The 19,675-nt window shown below is 41.8% G+C and overlaps 1 protein-coding gene across 1 annotated transcript in view; it reads right to left on the minus strand.

The window, feature by feature from the left end:
• The window catches only part of LOC115472864 (cadherin-18-like), a 588,666-nt gene that overhangs the window by 179,085 nt on the left and 389,906 nt on the right, over positions 1–19,675 (minus strand). Inside the window, exon 4 of the mRNA XM_030207339.1 lies at positions 1,861–2,114. Coding sequence (XP_030063199.1) covers positions 1,861–2,114 — 254 coding nt within the window. The remainder of the gene's footprint in view (positions 1–1,860; positions 2,115–19,675) is intronic.

Raw genomic sequence — 19,675 nt, forward strand, 5'->3', positions numbered from 1 at the left:
GGGGGGGGGGGGGGTGGGTGTTGAATTTTACTTTGAAATTCAGATGATAAGCCATCTGTTTCTCTTCGTCAGTGTAGCATTTTTAATTACAAATCTTTCCTTCATTTGCTAGGTTTCCCACCTTTTACTTTATCACACAGTAGTTTAGCTTATTGGTATGTTTTCTATACCACCTTTTGAAAGGAACAGCAGAGCAATGTTCGATACAAAGCAGAAGTCAATAGGTAAAATAAAGATGAGGAAAAACATTATAGAGGGAAGGAAGGCATAGAATAAAGGGGTAAAGGAAGAAAAACAACTGTGATGAGTCTTCTGCTGTCTTAACCTGACATACCAGTTCTCCAGGACTCAGCAAATATTACCATATTATTTGGTTCACTAGTGAAAACTTGTTTGGGCTCATCACTTGTTACTTGACAATCTAGACCAATGTTTTTCTACCAGTGTGCCATGGCAGGTCCACAAGTATGCTGTGGGAGTTGAGGATCAAGGTTTTCTTCTCTCTAGCTATCAGCGGTAGCAAACAGCAGTGATTCATACAACCTTTTGTTTCTTAGACCCTTTTACCTGGAATAACCTTCCTCTTTATATTTGCTGTGAGCTTGCCTTAAAAAAATTTCAAGTCAGCAATAAAGACAAGATTATTCCAATAAGATTTTAGTGGTGGGGGGAGGGGGGTATGGCATGGGATCTCACTTGGTGGCATCACAAAAGAGTTTACATCTGCTGACTTTGTTATTTTACTTGTGATTTTATGTGAATGTATACCATTTCTTTGAGGTTGTTGTCAGTGTGATTGCTCTTCTTTCCTGTCGGATTAGATGGAGTTCCTTTCTGGTTTCTTAGATTGTATATCGCTCAGTTCTGCCAGTCAGTTTGTGTGGTACAGAACATTTTTAATAAACTATAAACAGCCTGCTTGTGCCAACCCCAGAACCTTCTCTCTGACGTAACTCCTTGCTTCTGCATAGATAGAAAGTGTCAGAGAGAAGGCTCTGGGGTAGGCACAAGCAGGATGTATGACTTCTGCTCACTGCTAGCAACCAGTATTGAATATACAGGTTTATTTTGGCTACTGGTTATGCCAGTATTCAGTGCTGATTAACTTTTTAGAGGCACAAAAACTTTTAAAAAGTTACATGGGGGGCAGGTTCAAGAGAGACAAAGGGAGATGCCTTGTTGGCGGCTGGAGACAGAACAGGAGGGAGAGGTACTGAACTATTTGTGAGTGGGGGGAAGAGAAGCTAAATGCTGGACTATTTGTGGAGGTGGGAGGAGGTAAAATGCTGGAACATATGTGGGGGTGTAGGGGAGGGGGAAGAGAAGAAGGTAACACACTGGACCATGTGTGGGCGTGGGGGGGGGGGGGGGTAGAAAGTAAAATGCTGGACCATGTATGGGGGTGTGCCTTGACAATTTTAGAGCCATGTGTGACATGAGACGAAAAAGGTTGAAAATCTCTGAACTAGCCCCTTATGAAAATTTTTTATATTCCTATAATCATATTTTGTATTTAATGATAAATAATAATATGAATATAAATACACTAGTGAGGAACAGCTTTCATAGCTCACAGAGGGAGGAAGTCTATAATTGCAAGTTCCCAAAAAGTCCAAAATGTGCTGTCAGCACTACAATGACTAGACTAGGAAACTGAGTAGAAGTTTATAAAATAAGAATAACCTCTCCAGATAGTGGTCAATGAAGGCTCCTGCCACCAGGAGCCAGACCCCAGCCCTGGTTCCAATTTTGCTAGAAAGCCCAAGGAGCAGGAGGAAACTGCCAACTAAAATTACATTAACGAATGCTTATTTGTTGACTCAGTCTGGCTTCCATATTGACAATGGTATAAGACCGTACCTTACTAAGATGTTAGCGCTGTCAGGATCATGTGCTGTTACGCTGCCAATTATAGTTCCGATCTCTGCATTTTCATAGACATCTAAGACATATGACGGCAATGTGAACAATGGAGACTCATCCACGTCACCTACAATAATCTTCAGCATTGTCGTATCTTTGAACGGACCCAAGTGTGAAAAGTGGAAATCCACATGTGTATTTGCTCCTTCTATATTCAGAGTATATAATTTCTTTTTCTCATAGTTGAGTGGCTGTGGAAACAAAGAGAAATCAATTTACAGCCATTGGGTTAAATTTTTATTTACTCTGATTCAACATATTTATGTAGTGTCCTGTATCCTGTAGGCACATAGGGGCCCTTTTACTAAGCCACATGAGGTGCCTACGCATGCCCAATGTGCATCAGTTTGGAATTACCCCACGGCTACCGCGTGGCCCAGGTGGTAATTTCATTTTTTACGTGTGTCCACTATGTGTGGCAGAAAATAATTTGTATTTTTTGGAACGTGGCACTACCGGGCGGTAAAAGGCATTCTATGCATGTAGACCATTACCACCCGGTTAACGTGTGAGTCCTTACCACTAAGTCAATTGGTGGCGGTAAGGTCTCAGACCCAAAATGGACGCACGACAATTTTCATTTTGCCGCACGTCCATTTTCGGCCAAAAGTTTAAAAAAGGCATTTTTTACAGGTGCACTGAAAAACGGATCTGTGCGCATCCAAATCACGCTCTTACACTAGCGCAGGCCATTTTTTCAGGGCACCTTAGTAAAAGGACCCCATAATATGCTGACAAAACAAAGGGATGCATTTACTGAAGTGTGGTAAAATGTTGCACTTACTGCATGTTAAATGCAAAAATTATGCATGATAAGTGCAAAGACTGTGCACTAACTGTTGGGGGCATTCCCAGCATGTCCCCATAGTTACTGGATGTTGAGTGCATTTGTGATTAGCATAGATGCACTTACCACTAAATGAAAAAATGACAGAATGCGGTAAAATATCATGTGTTAAAATTCAGTCCACACCCAATTCTGCCCCATAACCATCCTGTTTTCCACCTTATGACATGCTATGCAGTTAGCACATGAATTATCTTACACTAACTGTCATGCCAATGCAGAAATGCTTACTGCACTCCATAGGCACACCATATAAGAGGCTTGGGGAGTCTAAGCCTCCCCAGCCTTAACTGGGACCTTCTATCCCATTAGTTGTCACTTCCTGGGATCGGCAGCATAAGAAAAAAGAATAGACAGGAGCCATTGCCAATTTGTGCACCACTGCTGGCTCTGTTGGTACTGCCCCTCTGACAAAGACTTCCTGTTTTGGAGGGTGGCTGGGATAGACAGAGCTAGCAGTGGGCTGCAAAGAGGCAATGAACCTATCCCTATTTTCAGTTTTATTTTTTTACTGCTACAAGTCTCAAGAAGGCAGCAGTGGAGGTGACAATGAGGAAGGGAGGGCAGGAAGATAAGATGCTAGAACCAGGAGGAGGAACTGGAAACAGAGGGACCCTTTTACAAAGGCGCAGGAGGGCTAATGTGCAGGTAGCATGCGCTCGATCGGCACTACCACCGTGGTAGCACATGCAGCTGATGGTAATTCCGATTTTGGCACAGGCCAAATCCCACAGTAGAAAATACCAACGGTAACCAGCAATGCGCCCACATTGGCACACACTGCATGGTTACCGCATGGGTAGTGCGTGAGCCCTCACTGCTAGGTCAATGGGTGGCAATAAGGGCTCAGGACACAAATAGGCATGCTCTAGTTTTAATATTGACACAGGCCTATTTCCCTGCCCATTAAAAATTGCCTTTTTCCCAGCCATGGTAAAATAAATGGCCCAGTGCGTGCCTAAAAGACGTGCCCACACTACCACAAGCTATTTTTTACTGCGGCTTGGTAAAAGGACCCCAGAATATGCTGAATTAGGGGGACCAGAAGATGCAGGACCATGGGGAAGGGGAAACAGGGAAGGAAAGGGGGAGGGGTGGGGTGGACACAAGAGGAGAAAAATGTAACAGAGGGAGGTGTTGGGGCAGGGGGTGTGAACAGGATAACAGGAGATTCTGGAGACTGGTGGTGGATAGGGTAATGGGAGATGCTTGACATGGGGGAGTAAGAAGACAAAGGAATGAAACTGCATACAAGGGGAAGAAGGGAGACAGAGGGGGAGAAGCAAGAAATGCTAAATGGATGGGGGAGGGGAAAGAGAGAAGATACTGGAGAGAAGGGAGAGAGAGTGTGAGAGAGACTGTATAGAAAGGGAGGGAGGAGAGAGAGAGAGAGGAAATGTTTCATGTTTATTTGATACATTACAAATCATCAGGAGACATCTAAGTGGTTTACATAGTTAAAAAAAAGAGCAATCATAAGACAATGAGTACACATAAACAAGGGATAGAATGAAGGACAGTAGGTCAGACAAGCAACAGAAGGAAAAAAAAACCTAAGCCTTAATTTAACAAGCTATAAAATCTAAAAATGGAGATACAAAAGGAATAAAGGCAAGAGAATGTGACATGACTCATGCTGCTGCTACCAGTGAACTTGAGATTAAACTAAAGAATGTGAAGGTTGATAAAATATTTGGGAAAAGCCTGTACAAAAAAAAAGGAGGGGAGGAGAATGAATTTCTTAAAAGAGAATTCAGTCCTGATATCCAAAAACGGCTATTTCACAACATAGGAGAGCTAATACACTAAACAGGAGTTTTTGGTAGAATCCAGTTGGACCTGATGTTGGGAAGTGATAGTTAAGAAATGGTGTTGAGAGGAATGGCATGCTCTCTGTGGGGAATATGAAATCAGGAAGCTAGAAAAGAATAATGGAAGGCTGACATAAAAGACCTGCTAGGTGATGGTAAGTACTTAAAAGAGAATCTGATAGGCAATAGGGAGCCAATGCACAGTCTGAAAAGGGGGGAGGGGAGGGCAACATGATTGCTTTTTTCATGTTCAAAAGCAATTTAATAGCTTTATTTTGAATCAATTGCAATATGTTACTGAGTAATATTTCAGCCATGATATAATGAATGGCAATAGTCCAAGCGAGAGATCACAAAAGCAATATCAAGTGAGGGAAAATCAAAAGTGAAACAAACCGGGTGTATTTGTCGTAAAGCAAAATAGCACTTACAGGCAACACTAGAGAAATGAGCCTGGAAGTTCAGCCCTTGATCAAATATGACCTCATGAATAACCACTGAATCTTTAAGGAAAACCTGTAGCCCATTTATGGAGGATGTAAATGGAGATAAAGATGATGAGCCCCGGATGCTAGTTTCAGATTTGTCTGTTTTTAACTTCATTTCATACTTAGATAACTATTCAGATGGCTTATCCAATTTAGAAAGTATAGCAGCTACAGAATGGGGAGAATGTATATCCATAGTACAGAGCAGCTGGATATCCTCAGCATAAATAAAAGGAAGCAAGGGGAGGAAGGTAGTTTTGGCCTCTGAAAGCTGTTCAAAAAATTTATTAAGGGGGACTTCAGAAGTCCAATAAAAAGGAATCGTCTTATTTTACATTTTTTTAAATTTTGATTTATTATTTTTCCATTTAGTGATTGGGATGTGTCAGTTTTTGAAATTGGCATCTGTTATCTTTATATTTTGCACAATATGAGAGACATATATCATGGTTTTTATTTCTCTGGTGTTGCACTGTGTGCAAAGTCTGGCTTCTTGGGGATTCTGTTTAAATTTTGTCTATATATTTCTATTTTTAGTTTGTGGTTACTTCTGCAATATTTGATGAGAGTCTACCTGTGTCTGCATGTGAAAAAGGACAAGTATTCTGTTAGCATCTACGTAGGACTAATGTTTAATTTTCCAATAGGTGTATTGGTGTTTTACTACCCACCGCAATGTGTACAATGCTGTCTTTTCCTAGGTAGGCCCTTGTGTGATTCCAAGAAGTGAATGCTGTTATGGTATCATAGAATTTCTCTGTAGGTCCTGAATAACTTTGTAAAGTTTTATATTATGTCACAGTATTCCTGGTACTGGATGTTTGATTTGGATTGAATTTAGCTCAAGCTTTTTCAGTAGAAGCTAGAAAGTAGGCATTTACCTTTCCCTGGAGACTTTACAGTTTAAGTTTGTACTGTAGAATGGAAAGTTAAATAGCTTGTCCACAATCTCAGGGATTGGCAGTGGTATTTAAAGTCTGGCTTCCCTCATTCTCTAGCCATTAGGTTCAGCTAATACAGCTAATGCATACTCCAAACATGTTTGGTAACTCAACAAGAAAGGCCAGTAGATCCCAAGCCTGGTGGCCATTTAGCAACCTACCATAAAACCAGATACGCAAATCATTATATAATTGCCAGTAAGGAGAGGATATCTGTTATAGTGCTGAGGAAAACCACAGTTCATATGGCCAACAGGAAGATGTTGGATTAAGGGGAAGGGGGTTAGGGCTAGTACTAAAGTACCTGCATCTACTTCTAGAATACTGCAAATATTGTTCTATGTAATATGTTGTCTTATTTTGGAGCAAAATTTAGATTCTTTTGGCACATATTTTTCTGGAGTATATTCAGTATACATTATATCATATGAGCAAGTGCAAACTGATGCTTGTAGGAAAGAAGAACCAAAACTGTAGCTATATGATGCAATGTTCCAGGAATCACCGCCCAGGAAAAAGAACTAGGTGTGATCATCCTATATAATAATTTGCACCTCATTCTGGATGCCTGGGTTCGTAACACACTTCCTATTGGTCCACCATGGTGATGATGTCAGAGGGCAGATCAGTGAGAGGGAAGGGAACCCAGCACCAGCCATTGGAGGTGAGTAGAGAATCGCCTCCCTCCCTCCGAGTTGCAGATCCCCCTCTCCTCCTCTCCTCCAAGTTCCAGCCCCCTCCCCTCCGAGTTCCACGCCCCCTTCTCTTCTGAGTTCCACGGGCCCGCGCCTCCCTCCCTCTCTCTCTCTCCCCTCCTCTGCCTCTGGTCCCGTCCTTATTTCCTATTTTCAGAAGGGTGGGACCAGAGGCAGAGCTGAGACACATGGGAAAGCAGTCTGAAGCGCCGCCCATCTTCACTGCTGACGCCTGGTCCCCGAGGTAAGAATTTTTAAATTACAGCCGGCACACAGGAAGCTGAGGGACTGCCGGAGGACAGGTCGTGCTTGCACTCGGAGGGGACAGAGAGAGACGGATGGAGGGAGGTGCGGGGGTCTGGAACTCGGAGGGGAGGGAGGGGCGCCCTGGAACTCGAAGGGGAGGGATGGGAGGGGGTCCTGGAACGCGAAGGGGAGGGAAGGGAGGGGGTCCTGGAACTCGAAGGGGAGGGGGGTCCTGGATCTCGAAGGGGAGGAGTGCCTGGAACTCAGAGGAGAGGGAGGGAGGTAGGGGGAATGGAACTCGGAGGGGAGAGGGGGCTGGAACTCGGAGGAGAGAGAGAGAGAGGGAGGGAGGGAGGGAGGTAGGGGGGCGTGGAACCTTGCTAGTGCCCGTTTCATTTCTTTCGGAAACGGGCCTCTTTTACTAGTTGATGATAAGTTGAAACGTTCCACTCAGTGTGCAGCAGTAGATAAGAAAGTAAATACAATATTAGGAATTATTGGGAAAGGAATGGAGAACAAAACTGAGAATACTATAATACCTTTGTATTGCTCCATAGTGCAACCACAGCTCGAATATCATAAACAATTCAGGTCACCACATCTCAAAAAAGATATAGCAGAATTATAAAAGTACAAGGTTCAAGGTTTATTAAATTTGATTAACCACTTAGGGTCAGACTATTAAAACAGGGTACATAATAATAAAAGGCATAGATACAGGCATTACACATAAAGAACAAATTATGGGAAACATAGCTAAACTGGGTAGACAGAAACAAATAATTCTGCTACTACCCAATAGGCTTTGAGTGAAACAACTGTGTTATCTCCACTAGTGGAAACAGGATACTGGGCTCAATGGACCTTCAGTTTCTCTTGCTATGACAATGTTTATTTTCCCATGTTCCTAACAGGTATACAAATGAGCTTCAGAATTGATGGTGAAGACACTGAAGTTGTAGACAGTTTCTGTAGATCAATTATCAGCAACAATGGCTGCAGTAGTCAAGAGGTACACAACAGGATTGCACTTGGTAGAGCTTCAAGGAAGGATCTGGAGAAAACTTTCAAGTCATGTGATGTTTTTTTAACAACAAAGTTTTTAATTATAAAGACAATGTTTTTTTTTCCTATTTACTATTCTATTGATCTAAAAGTTGGACCATAAGAATGCAGGAAAGAAAGAGCATTGTGGCATTTGAGTTGTGGTGCTAGAGATGACTGTTATGACTACTATAGACAGCCAAAAAATTGAACATATTCTCACTGGAGACTCACATGACTAGACTGAAACTATCATATTTCAGTCATATTATGCGATAGGCAGAGTCCCTAGAAAAAGTAATTATGCTAGGAAAGATTGAAGAAAAAGAAGGTGTGCAAGACAAGCAATATGATGGATTGATACAATCACAACAACAATGAATACTCTAATAAAAAGCCTCTGTACTTAAATAGAAGGCAGGATGCTCTGGAGAGTCATTCTATATGGTTCCCAGGAGTTGGCTTTGACTTGATGGCAATTAATCTATCAACTCAACAGAGGTACTAGGGGAGGAAGCTGGTGTAGCTGTATCTGAGCCACATATGAAGGGGTCCACTACTTTTTCCAAAAGCATCCCCACTGTCCCTATACTGCTGATATAGGTGTTGCCCCCTACCCTGCCACACCCAACCTGCCGTAGCTCCACTTCAACCCCTGCTCTAACCCTGCCCAGTTTAGCCTCCCCAAACAGTTGAGTCACTGACTACCAATGCTGCAGTCAAGTGCTAACAGCATACACCAGTTCAAATGCTGACTGTTTTGCACAGTTTAATAATCATGTCACTAAGTTGTATATAAGGCAATGGAGAGTCAAGACACTTGATTAAGGCCATATGAATCATCAATGGGAGAAGCAAGATCTCAACCCATTGTTTCTCTGATATTCAGCCTGCTTCTATCAGATGAGTAGCAGGATACAAACTAAGAGGAAGGTAAGGAGATCGTTGGTATACACCAGAGCTTGGTACTAGAACCATTTTGTCAATATCTTTACAAGTGAAATCAGAACTTAAGGATATAAAGTCTGTAAGAATACGGATATACCAGAAGAGGTAAAAAAAAATTTGAAAATAAACTTGACAAAACTGGCTGAATAAACAGGAATTTTAAAATAAGTACCAAAAAATGTCATGCATTTTGTTCATCAACTGGGCAGACTAATAATGACAGCATTATGATTGCATCAGGCATCCAGGAAAGCTGGGGTATCCTTCACGGAATGGCCATGGTTATAAGATTAATATTAATGAGCATTTGATGACCAGATGTTTAATTAAAAAAAAATCATTAGTTTTGGTAGCTATTTGGATAATTTATAAGCTTGACAGTGGGGCTTGGGAAGGGGTCTCGTAAGGAGGTAAAGATGTGGGATTTGCAAGAATCAATATGCAAAATGATAAAACCTGAAATAGCCTTCCTGTAGAACGAGTAGAGATCAACTGTATAACACAATTTAAAACTGTTTGGGACAGATGGAAAGGGCTGTGACAGGAACAGGGTTGAGGGTTGAGAGGTTTGTTAAAAGACGTGGAGGGGCATAATCGAAAGCGAACGCCTATCTCCATGGGTGTTTATCTCCGAGAACAGGTCCGTGAAGGGGCGGACCAAACCGTATTTTCGAAAAAGTGGATGTTTTTGAGCTGGGTGTCTGTTGTTTTTTAGCGATAATGGAAACTAAAAACGCCCAGCTCAAAAACGTCCTAATCCGAGCCATTTGGTCTTGGGAGGGGCCACGATTCGTAGTACACTCGCCCCCCTGATATGCCAGGACACCAACTGGGCACCCTAGGTCAGTGCAGTAGACTTCAGAAAAAGCTCCCACATGCATAGCTCCCTTGCCATGGGTGCTGAGCTCCCAACCCCTCTCCCCCAAAACCCACTACCCACAAATGTACAATACTACCACAGCTCTTAGGGGTGAAGGGGGCACCTACATGTGGATACAGTGGGTTTTGGAGGCCTCCCATTTACCAGCACAAGTGTTGCAGGTGGGGGGGGGGTGTGCCTGGGGCCACCTGGCTGAAGTGCACTGCGGTACCCACTAAAAGTGCTCCAGGGACCTGCATATACGCAGGCCTCTAGGACTTGTTGCTGCTGTATAACATTGGCACACCAGTTGACACCTGAAGACTAATCTGTCCGAAAATGTCCTTTATTGAAATAAGCACATTTACTCACAGTTAACTGCAGAGGTTGTGCCCCACTGGCAACGAGTCTCCCTGGTACTGAGATTAGCAGTAGGTCAGAGCTGGCAGAATGCTGTACAATGCCCTCTTTCAGCCACATTCAAGGGAAGAACTAAGTTCTCTAACGTGGCTAACACAGGAAAGGGAACTAAAACTGGCTTACAAAAATGGCCACTACCGCATGGACTACAACAGGAAACACAACAGAGCACACTCTGACCCAGTAGGCAGGGGGAAAAGCACCATGGGAGAAGAGCCTACCAACTACCAACATCGTGAGACTGTAACACAAGCTAATGAAATCATGAAGCCCAATACCCTACACCCACCACAATGCAATGCTGATGTGACCCTGTAGTGCACCCGAGAGCCACATCTGACCCAGGGAAAGGCTGTGAGAGGATCAAACACATTCTGCTGTCATGGAGGTGGGTACGGCATTTGAGGCTGGCATACAGGCTGGGAAAAAAGTTTTTAAAGTGGGTTTTTTTGGGTGGGAGGGGGTTGGTGACCACTGGGGGAGTCCGGGGACGTCATCCCCGATTCCCTCCAGTGGTCATCTGGGCAGTTGGGGCACTTTTTTGGGACTTGTTCGTGAAAAAAAGGGTCCAAAAAAAGTGACCCAAAATCGCGGTAAAAACGCCTTTTTTTTTCGATTATCAGCTGCAGACGCCCATCTCTCCTCGGCTGATAACCATGCCCCAGTCCCACCTCCGACACGCCTCTGCCAACTTTATTCGTTTCCGCGACGGAGTGCAGTTGGAAACGCCCAAAATCGGCTTTCGATTATACCGATTTGGGCGCCTTTGCGAGAAAAATGCCCATCTCCCGATTTGGGTCGAAATATAGGCGTTTTTCTCTTTCGATTATAAGCTGGATAGGAGATAGGACATGGGACTACGTACCGTAATCCACTCAAAGCATCAGAAAGCTGCATAGGACCACAACTAGGCAAACTAACTGATAGGTATCTGCCTCATCTACAATCTATGTGATAATGTATGGATGCACTGAATCACATGTACATTTTAAATTGTCCACAGTAATGGTATATTAGCAAATGCACCCTTATTTTTTTGCCATTTGTTTGCTTCAGTGCTGGTACACCTGCTAAAGTAGGCATCTGTTGTGCAGACTGAAAAAAGGTTTTCAATTGCATTTTAATGATCCTACCATGCTGGGGACAGGTGGTCATGCAATGATTCTGTGATCAGCAGATAACAGCATCTCAGTTTAGCATGATGTAATTGCTATACACCTAAGCCACATGATATTCAAGAATACATGTTCTTTTTTCCTGCAGCGAATCCTATTAAGCATTCAAAAAGTGTCCATTTGATCTAATGCATGTTGTACAGCAAATCTTTTCTATTTATACCATTCCATTTTACTTTGAAAACAATATCATGAAGAATTCCTTAACCCTAAGATATATATTGTAAATAAACAATAATAGAAGTAAAACATTTATGCAGAAACACATACAGACGTTATGTAAAAGGAGTTTACTAATGTTTTATATATTCATTAGTTTTGCAACATAAATATTTTGGGCTCCTTTTCCAAAGCCACACTTCTGGTGCGGCAAATCTGACAAAGTTCATATGAACTGAATGGGCTTTGTCGCATTTGCCACGCCAGAATCGTTAGCGTGGCTTTGTAAAAAGTTAAAATGCTAGGGCATCACATGGAACAGATCAATGGACAGGAAATATGAAAATAGCTCACACAGGTGATATTATGGAGTTTGCTGCTGGATGGCATATGAAAATTCTGCTTTCTGAGGAAGAATTCAATAAACAGGTAACTCTGAAAATACAATTGCAGTCCCAATTACTTTTCCTAAGCAATGACTATCATGGTCAGTGATAAATCTGGCAAAATGAAAAGGATTTTAATTATATAGAGAGAAAAATCTATAACTGGTGCTCAAAAATGGGTGCTGGAATAAAATCGTCACTAAGCGCAATTCTATAAAGGGTTCATGCCCTTTATTGAATCATGGGTAACACTCCTGCACCTAACCTTGGGGCCCTTTTACAGAGCGGCGATAAGCCCAACACGGGCTTATCACATGCTAATCTAGAACTACCACTGGTCCAACACGGACATCGGCGGTATTCCAGCCCTGGCATACGCCATTTGCCACACTAAAGAAAATAGCTAGCTATTTTCTAGCATGGTATTAACCCAGCAGTAATTGGGCAGTGCCGTGCGCTATTGGGTTACTGCCGGTTAGAGCGGGAGCCCTGAATGCATCAATGGGTGGTATTAAGTGTCCCCCCCCCCCAGCACACATAGTAGGTCAACTCTTACCGTGTGGTCATGCCATTTTTTGGCCTTTTTACCTGCTGCAGTAAAAAGGGCCGCAGCGTGCAGCAAAAATGGCCCCGGATGCTAGCGCAGGGTCCTTTTCAGCACAGCTTGGTAAAAGGACCCCCTTGAGCACCAGACTTACATCTGCTGAAACATGGTATAAATGCTGGTGCCCAAGTTATGCATGCTGAGACCATATTCTATAACTACACGTGCAACTTTTGGAATACCCCTAACACTCAGCCATGCCACCTTTTGAGTTATGCAGCATTGCCTTATGGAATTGTGCACAGCCAGATGCACGTGCAATGTTTTTTTTACCAATTTTTTCAAAAATTCTTATAAAACATGCAAGAAAAATGAAACAATCCAGTCCACATAAACAAAGAGAGAGGAGGATAATTCCAACAATAGATGCAAGGTACAAATAGCAAAATAAATTGCCTAACACTGAACCTATTTAACTATTCTCCCATCTAGGTTACACTTTGGAAAAGCTCATAGACTTTCACTTAGATTCTTTACTTAACAAAACATTTTCAAACAAAAAAAAACATAGTTCTCATCAGAAAATTTCACCATACACTTGCAAAGGAACTTAAAAAAAAAACAGGTGCCTCAATAGCAAGTACTCTGGATTTCAAATGGAAGAACAATATCCTATGATTTTGAGTGGCACAAGCCGCAGCAGAAAAAATTTGCAACTTCCTTCTGCAAAAAAGATAATCCTTTTTAAAGTCAGATTTCAAAATAACAATTTTGTCAGACTCAGCCATCAACCTTTTTATGAGACCCTTCCTTCCTTAAATTCAGAGGAAGCAAATTCTAAAGCATTGATGCCACATAGCTAAATGCAGGACTTTGAGATGCTACTAACCAAAGTCTCTTATGAGAAAGAATAACCAGATTATTTCCTTGAGAGGATCTCAACACACGAGAAGGTTGAAAAGGCAAGAACAGAGAATGAAGATATTCTATAAAAGGCCCTATGGGCTAGCAGAAGAATTTTAAATTTAATTTTCTCTCTTACTGGAAGCCAATGTAGTTCTTGTAAGAAAAGTGTCATGTGGTCTCCATACCTGGCATTAAATAATAACTTAATTGCACAATTTTGGACTAGCTGTAAACATTTTATCTGATACTGGGAAGATTCAATTAGAAGTGAGTTATAGTAATTTATTCTATTTATCACTAACATATATAAAATTGTCTTGATCAACTGAAAATCTAAAAAGGGCTTCATAGAGCTGATTTTTCTTAAATATATGAAGCCTTAAGATATTGTTTTTACAAAATTGCAATCCAGAGTCACAAATTACCCCTGATGATGTTTGTTTCTTTCAAATGCATTGGAATGCCAGAAATTTTAGGAACAAATGGAGGAGGATGTGAGGTTGAAGATATCCACAAAATTTCACATTTGGTAGATTCAAAAACATGTGATGGTCATTCAGCCAACATTTAATCTTTTCCAATTTCCCTTCCAGCTGTCTTTGGAATTCATCATCCCAATGGTTGTGTGCCAGGACCAGTTGGATGCTGTCAGCATAAAAATGAGCATGAAGCCCAAGATCCTGAATTAATAGTGCTAATGGTGCAAGAAATATGTTAAACAATACGGGAGCTAAAACAGATCTTTGTGGAACACCAAATAATAGAGGATGAGTCTGAGATAAAGAATTATTTACTGAAAACCCAAAAGGTCTACCAGAAAAGTAAAACCTAAACCAATTCAGAACCACACCCAAAACCACTATTTGCTCTAGCCTCAATAATAAAAGAGAATGATTGACTATGTCAAAGGCTGTGGTTAGATCCAGTTGTATAATCATTACTTCTCTCTGATTATCTCTATGCACTATAATCTCATCAAGCAATCTTTCCAACAACATTTCAGTGCTATATCCCTCATGAAATCTAGATTGGAAAGGATGACACATATTAGTAGTTTTCCAGAAATGTACCACCTGAGATGCAACAGCTTTCTCTAAAAAGCTTTGAAGCAAATTAAAAATTGGCTTGTAACTAGAACATAAGAACAGCCATTCTGAGTCAGACCAATGGTCCATCTAGCCCAGTATCCTGTTTTCCAAACAGTGGCCAAGCCAGGTCACAAGTACCTGGCAAAAACCCAAATCGTGGCAACACTTCATACTACAAATCCCAGGGCAAGAATTTGCTTCCCATGTCTGTCTCAATAGCAGACTATGGACTTATCCCCTTTATCATTTTCGTTGCCCTTCTCTGTACTTTTTCTAATTCTGCTATACCTTTTCTGAGATGCGATGTCCAAAATTGCTCATAATCCTCCGGATTACAAATGTGACCAAAATTGCACTATATAGAATCCCAGAATTGTTACTTAACAAGTCAATCAGCAGCAATATTTGCCACGTAACAAGCAATTATTTTCATTAATTAGAATTTACATGCAGAACTTGCTAGGAGTATTATATAAAGTGGTGCATGTAAATTCTAATGCATGTTGGAAAAAAGGGGGTATGGTCATGGTTATAGAATGGGTGGCCCATGGGTGTTCCAAAAATCTACGCACACGGTTACAGAATACACCTGATCCACACCTAACTTAGGCACCGGTATTTGCACCAAGTTTTCTAGCCCATTATAAACCATAAAATTTACACCATAAAACTGTATTGCTTTGACACCCTCCTGTCTCCATGCATATCTCCCTGTCTCTCACCTACCCACCCCCATCCTGTTAGACTGTCACTGAAATGCTTTGATGTTTCATTTATATATACTGTCATCTACCAACATTTGCTTATTTCCGATCTGACGAAGAAGGGCAACCTTCGAAACCTAATAAAAAAAATGTATTAAGTTATCTCCAATAAAAAAGGTATCATCTTATTTTCTTTTCCATGTTTTATTTCTATTGATTACCTTTAAAAGTGGACTAACATGGCTACCACACCTCTCTACTTAAAATAGTATTAGAATCAAACATGATTTGACCTGGATGATTAAATACAAGACAATAAAATTGAACAAAGAAGCCATATAAATCAATACATAAACTTAAGCTGCTGAGAAGGCCTGGGAAATATGACAGTTGAAATGTAGGAAACGTATTAAATCAATGGATAGAAATTTAATGGGAAACGTAAGTAAAATTCATGTGAGGCAAGACTTCCTGTGGCTAAATCCATGTTGACTTTGTCCCATTGCACCACAACTATATATATTATCAATAATTTTGTTCTTTATAATAGTTTCTACCATTTTGCCTAGCCCTGCTGTCCTGTTCACTGGTCTGTAGTTGCTCAGATGATCCCTGAAAGCCTTTTTAAAAAATGGTGTCACCCTGGCCACCCTCCTATCTTCAAGTATTATTAACAATTTTAATAGCAGGTTACAAATTACTAATAGTAGACCTGCAATTTCATTTTTGAGTTCTTCAGTACTCTGGGTATATACCATCTGGTCCAGGTGGTTTGCTACTTTTTTGTTTGTCAATCAAAGAAAATAAAGAAAATGTATAATTATATCAAATAAGTGAGACGGTGAATGAGTGGAAGAGTAATCATATAAAACCAGTATCACTGATGACTCACATAAAAAGAATAGCAGTATGTACATTAACAAAAACATTTAGGGGGCATATTTACTAAATTTCAGTAAGGTTTTGCAGTTATCATATAGTAATTACCAAAATTAATATACTATCCCCCCCTGTTTACTAAGTGATGCCATGGGCTAATGCTGACACAGCCCATTCACTTTGAATGGGCTGTGTCAGCATTGCCACACTGCAAAACCTGACTGTTTATTTTTAGTTGTATTCCCATCATCTTCTGAAACAGTTAACACAGAGAAAATAAATTTACCACATGTTAACTATATTGCAGATAAGGCAATGCAATTAGATGTACCTATTTTATCTATTTAAGATATTTAGGGATTTTTTTTTACAAAGCCACACTAGTGATTCTCGCATGAGGGGAAGCCCTTAGGATCTGAATGGGTTTCCTCTCATTTGCCGCACTGAGAATTTGGTAGTGCGGCTTTTTAAAAGAAGCCCTTATAGTCTTCCCTATCCTTAGTTCAAAGTAGATAACATTATTATATTTATAGGGATCCTTATACTAAGCTGTGATAAGCACTATCATGTGCGTACTGTAGGTTAAAAAGTACTACAGGGCACGCTCTAGTTTTGGGATCAGCACATGCTTTAGAATTAGAATGTAGTTAGTGCGTGAGCCCTTACTGCCTAGAAAGTAGGTGTCATTAAATGCTCATGCACTAATGACCACACACTAATAGGGAAATTAGTGCATGGCCATTAATATGAATAATTAAAATGGGGCCATTTTACCACCACACTAAAAGTGTCCTCAGCACGCTGGAAAGACCCACACTGGGGATAACACTGGCCACTTTTTAGCACGGCTTAGTAAAAGGACCCTGTAATTTGTAACAGATAAAATAAACAATACAAAAACCAAGTTGACTTCACATTAGATATAATGAACAACCCCCTATTCTCTGCTAATTGTTTGTCCTATACTGGGTTACATTTTAATACAAAAATTACCACACATTGTTAAACTAATTTAATATAGCAGGCACTAACATTTATACCAATTCTGTTTTCCTCTTGGCTTTTCTTCTTGTGGTTTCCCCGGGGTATAGTATTAAGCCTTGCAGATGGGACTGAGTGAGAAATGGAAGACATATTATACTTCAGCTAAGAATAGCTAACGAGAGCAGAGATCTTGCAGGAATGAAAAAAATGTGTGTTTAGAAGCATCAGCGTTTTCTGTCAGATAAGGATTGTCTAAGACCTATGTAAGAGGATGTGGCTGTGGATGGAAGGTAGAATGCAATGGGAAACAAATTTATTTTACTGCAGGTACTGCAATAGCTGAACCACACAGCTCTGGTTCATTAGGCGGTTACTTTTTTCCCTCAACCTTTATAATAGCTATGGAGATTTGTTTTCACACTTCCTTCTCCCTCTATCAGACTTATTTTTGAAAGAGAAGGGCGCCCATCTTTTCGATACAAATCGGGAGATGGGCGTCCTTCTCTCAGGGTCGCCCAAATCGGCATAATCGAAAGCTGATTTTGGGCGTCCCGAACTGCTTCCCGTCGCAGAGATGACCAAAGTTCCCGGGGGCGTGTTGGAGGCGTAGCGAAGGCGGGACTGGGGCGTGCCTAACAGATAGGCGTCATCGAGTGATAATGGAAAAAAGAAGGGCATCACTGACGAACACTTGGCCAACTTTACTTCGTCCATTTTTTCTTACGACCAAGCCTCAAAAAGGTGCCTGAACTGACCAGATGACCACCGGAGGGAATTGGGGATGACCTCCCCTGACTCCCCCAGTGGTCACTAACCCCCTCCCACCCTGAAAAAAACTTTTAAAACTTTTTTTGCCAGCCTCAAATATCATACTCAGGTCCATTGCAGCAGGTTACATGTCCCTTGGAGGGGGGGAGGTGTGTGAGTGTCAGTGGAGGCATAGTGAAGGCGTGGACGTCCTTCTTTCAAACATTTTGGATGCCCTGGACTGCTCCCCTTCCAACAGGGACAGCCAGATTTCAAGGGAGTGGAACAGCATGCAGTGGAGTGGCCTAGTGGTTAGATAACTGGTCTTGCAATCCAGAGGTGGTCAGTTCAAATCCCACTGCTGCTACTTGTGATTCAAAATCCAAATAAATAATTAAAGGGGGTGTCAGAGGCATAGGAAAGGCATGGATGTCCTTCTCACAGAAACATCCACATTTTGGACAGGCACCTAACACCTGGACGTCCTCAACTGCCCATCGCAGGGACGGAGACATAGCGAAGGCGCCTAACACCTGGATGTCCTTCACCCATACTCAAAAGAAAAGTGTCCCTGATGAGCACTTGGACGTTTTCACCTGGACTTGTGTTTTTTAAGGTTGTAGACGGCAATTTATTTAAGGTTGTAGATGGCTATTATACATGCAGCTTGTCTGCATGTATGAAGCCGTCTTTAGCATGCGCAGAGCAGTCACGCATAACGCTTGGCTGCTCTGCACTGGCTTTCCCTCCTTAGGAATAAGTACATAAATACATAAATAATGCCACACTGGAAAAAGACCAAGGGTCCATCGAGCCCACCATCCTATCCACGAGAGCAGCCAATCCAGGCCAAGGGCACCTGGCAAGCTTCCCAAACGTACAAATATTCTATACATATTATTCCTGGAATTATGGATTTTTCCCAAGTCCATTTAGTAGCGGTTTATGGACTTGTCCTTTAGGAAACCGTCTAACACCTTTTTAAACTCTGCCAAGCTAACCGCCTTCACCGCGTTCTCTGGCAACGAATTCCAGAGTTTAATTATGCGTTGGGTGAAGAAAAATTTTCTCCGATTTGTTTTAAATTTACTACACTGTAGTTTCATCGCATGCCCCCTTGTCCTAGTATTTTTGGAAAGCGTGAACAGACGCTTCACATCCACCTGTTCCATTCCATTCATTATTTTATGTAACGCTATCATGTCTCCCCTCAGCCGTCTCTTCTTCAAGCTGAAAAGCCCTAGCCTCTGTAGTCTTTCTTCATAGGGAAGTCGTCCCATCCCCGCTATCATTTGCATGCGATTTCCTTCATACATGCCAGTTCCTTTCCGAATCGCTGAGGGATCGGTAAGGGAAAGACCCTTTCCGTTCAGTTAGTGCATGTTAGTCCACTGCAGTGCCCCCTAGGTTGCCCGGTTGGTGTCCTGGCATGTTAAGGGGACCACTGCAGTACGAATGCTGGCTCCTCCCACAACCAAATGAGTTGGATTTTGTCATTTTTGAGATGGGCGTCCTTTGTTTCCATTATCGCCAAAAACCGGGGGACGCCCATCTCAAAGGTCAACCATCTCAGCATTTATGTTGACCATCTCTAAGGTCGACCTAAATGTTGAGAATTGGATTTTGAGATTTGGGTGTCCTCGACCGTATTATCGAAACGAAAGATGGCTGCCCATCTTGTTTCGATCATACGGGTTTCCCCGCCCCTTCACGGGATGTCCTGCGAGAACGCCTTCAGGAAAACTTGGGCACCCCGTTCGATTATGCCCCTCCACGCTACATAGCTGGGATTAAGAAACACTCTTTCAGCACTTGATAGCTATGGGAGTTTTCCTACCCCAGCCCCCCACTCCCGGGCTACCAAGCTACCTTTTAAATGGG

This window comes from Microcaecilia unicolor, chromosome 1, assembly GCF_901765095.1.
Source record: "Microcaecilia unicolor chromosome 1, aMicUni1.1, whole genome shotgun sequence".
Taxonomy (NCBI): Eukaryota; Metazoa; Chordata; class Amphibia; order Gymnophiona; family Siphonopidae; genus Microcaecilia; species Microcaecilia unicolor.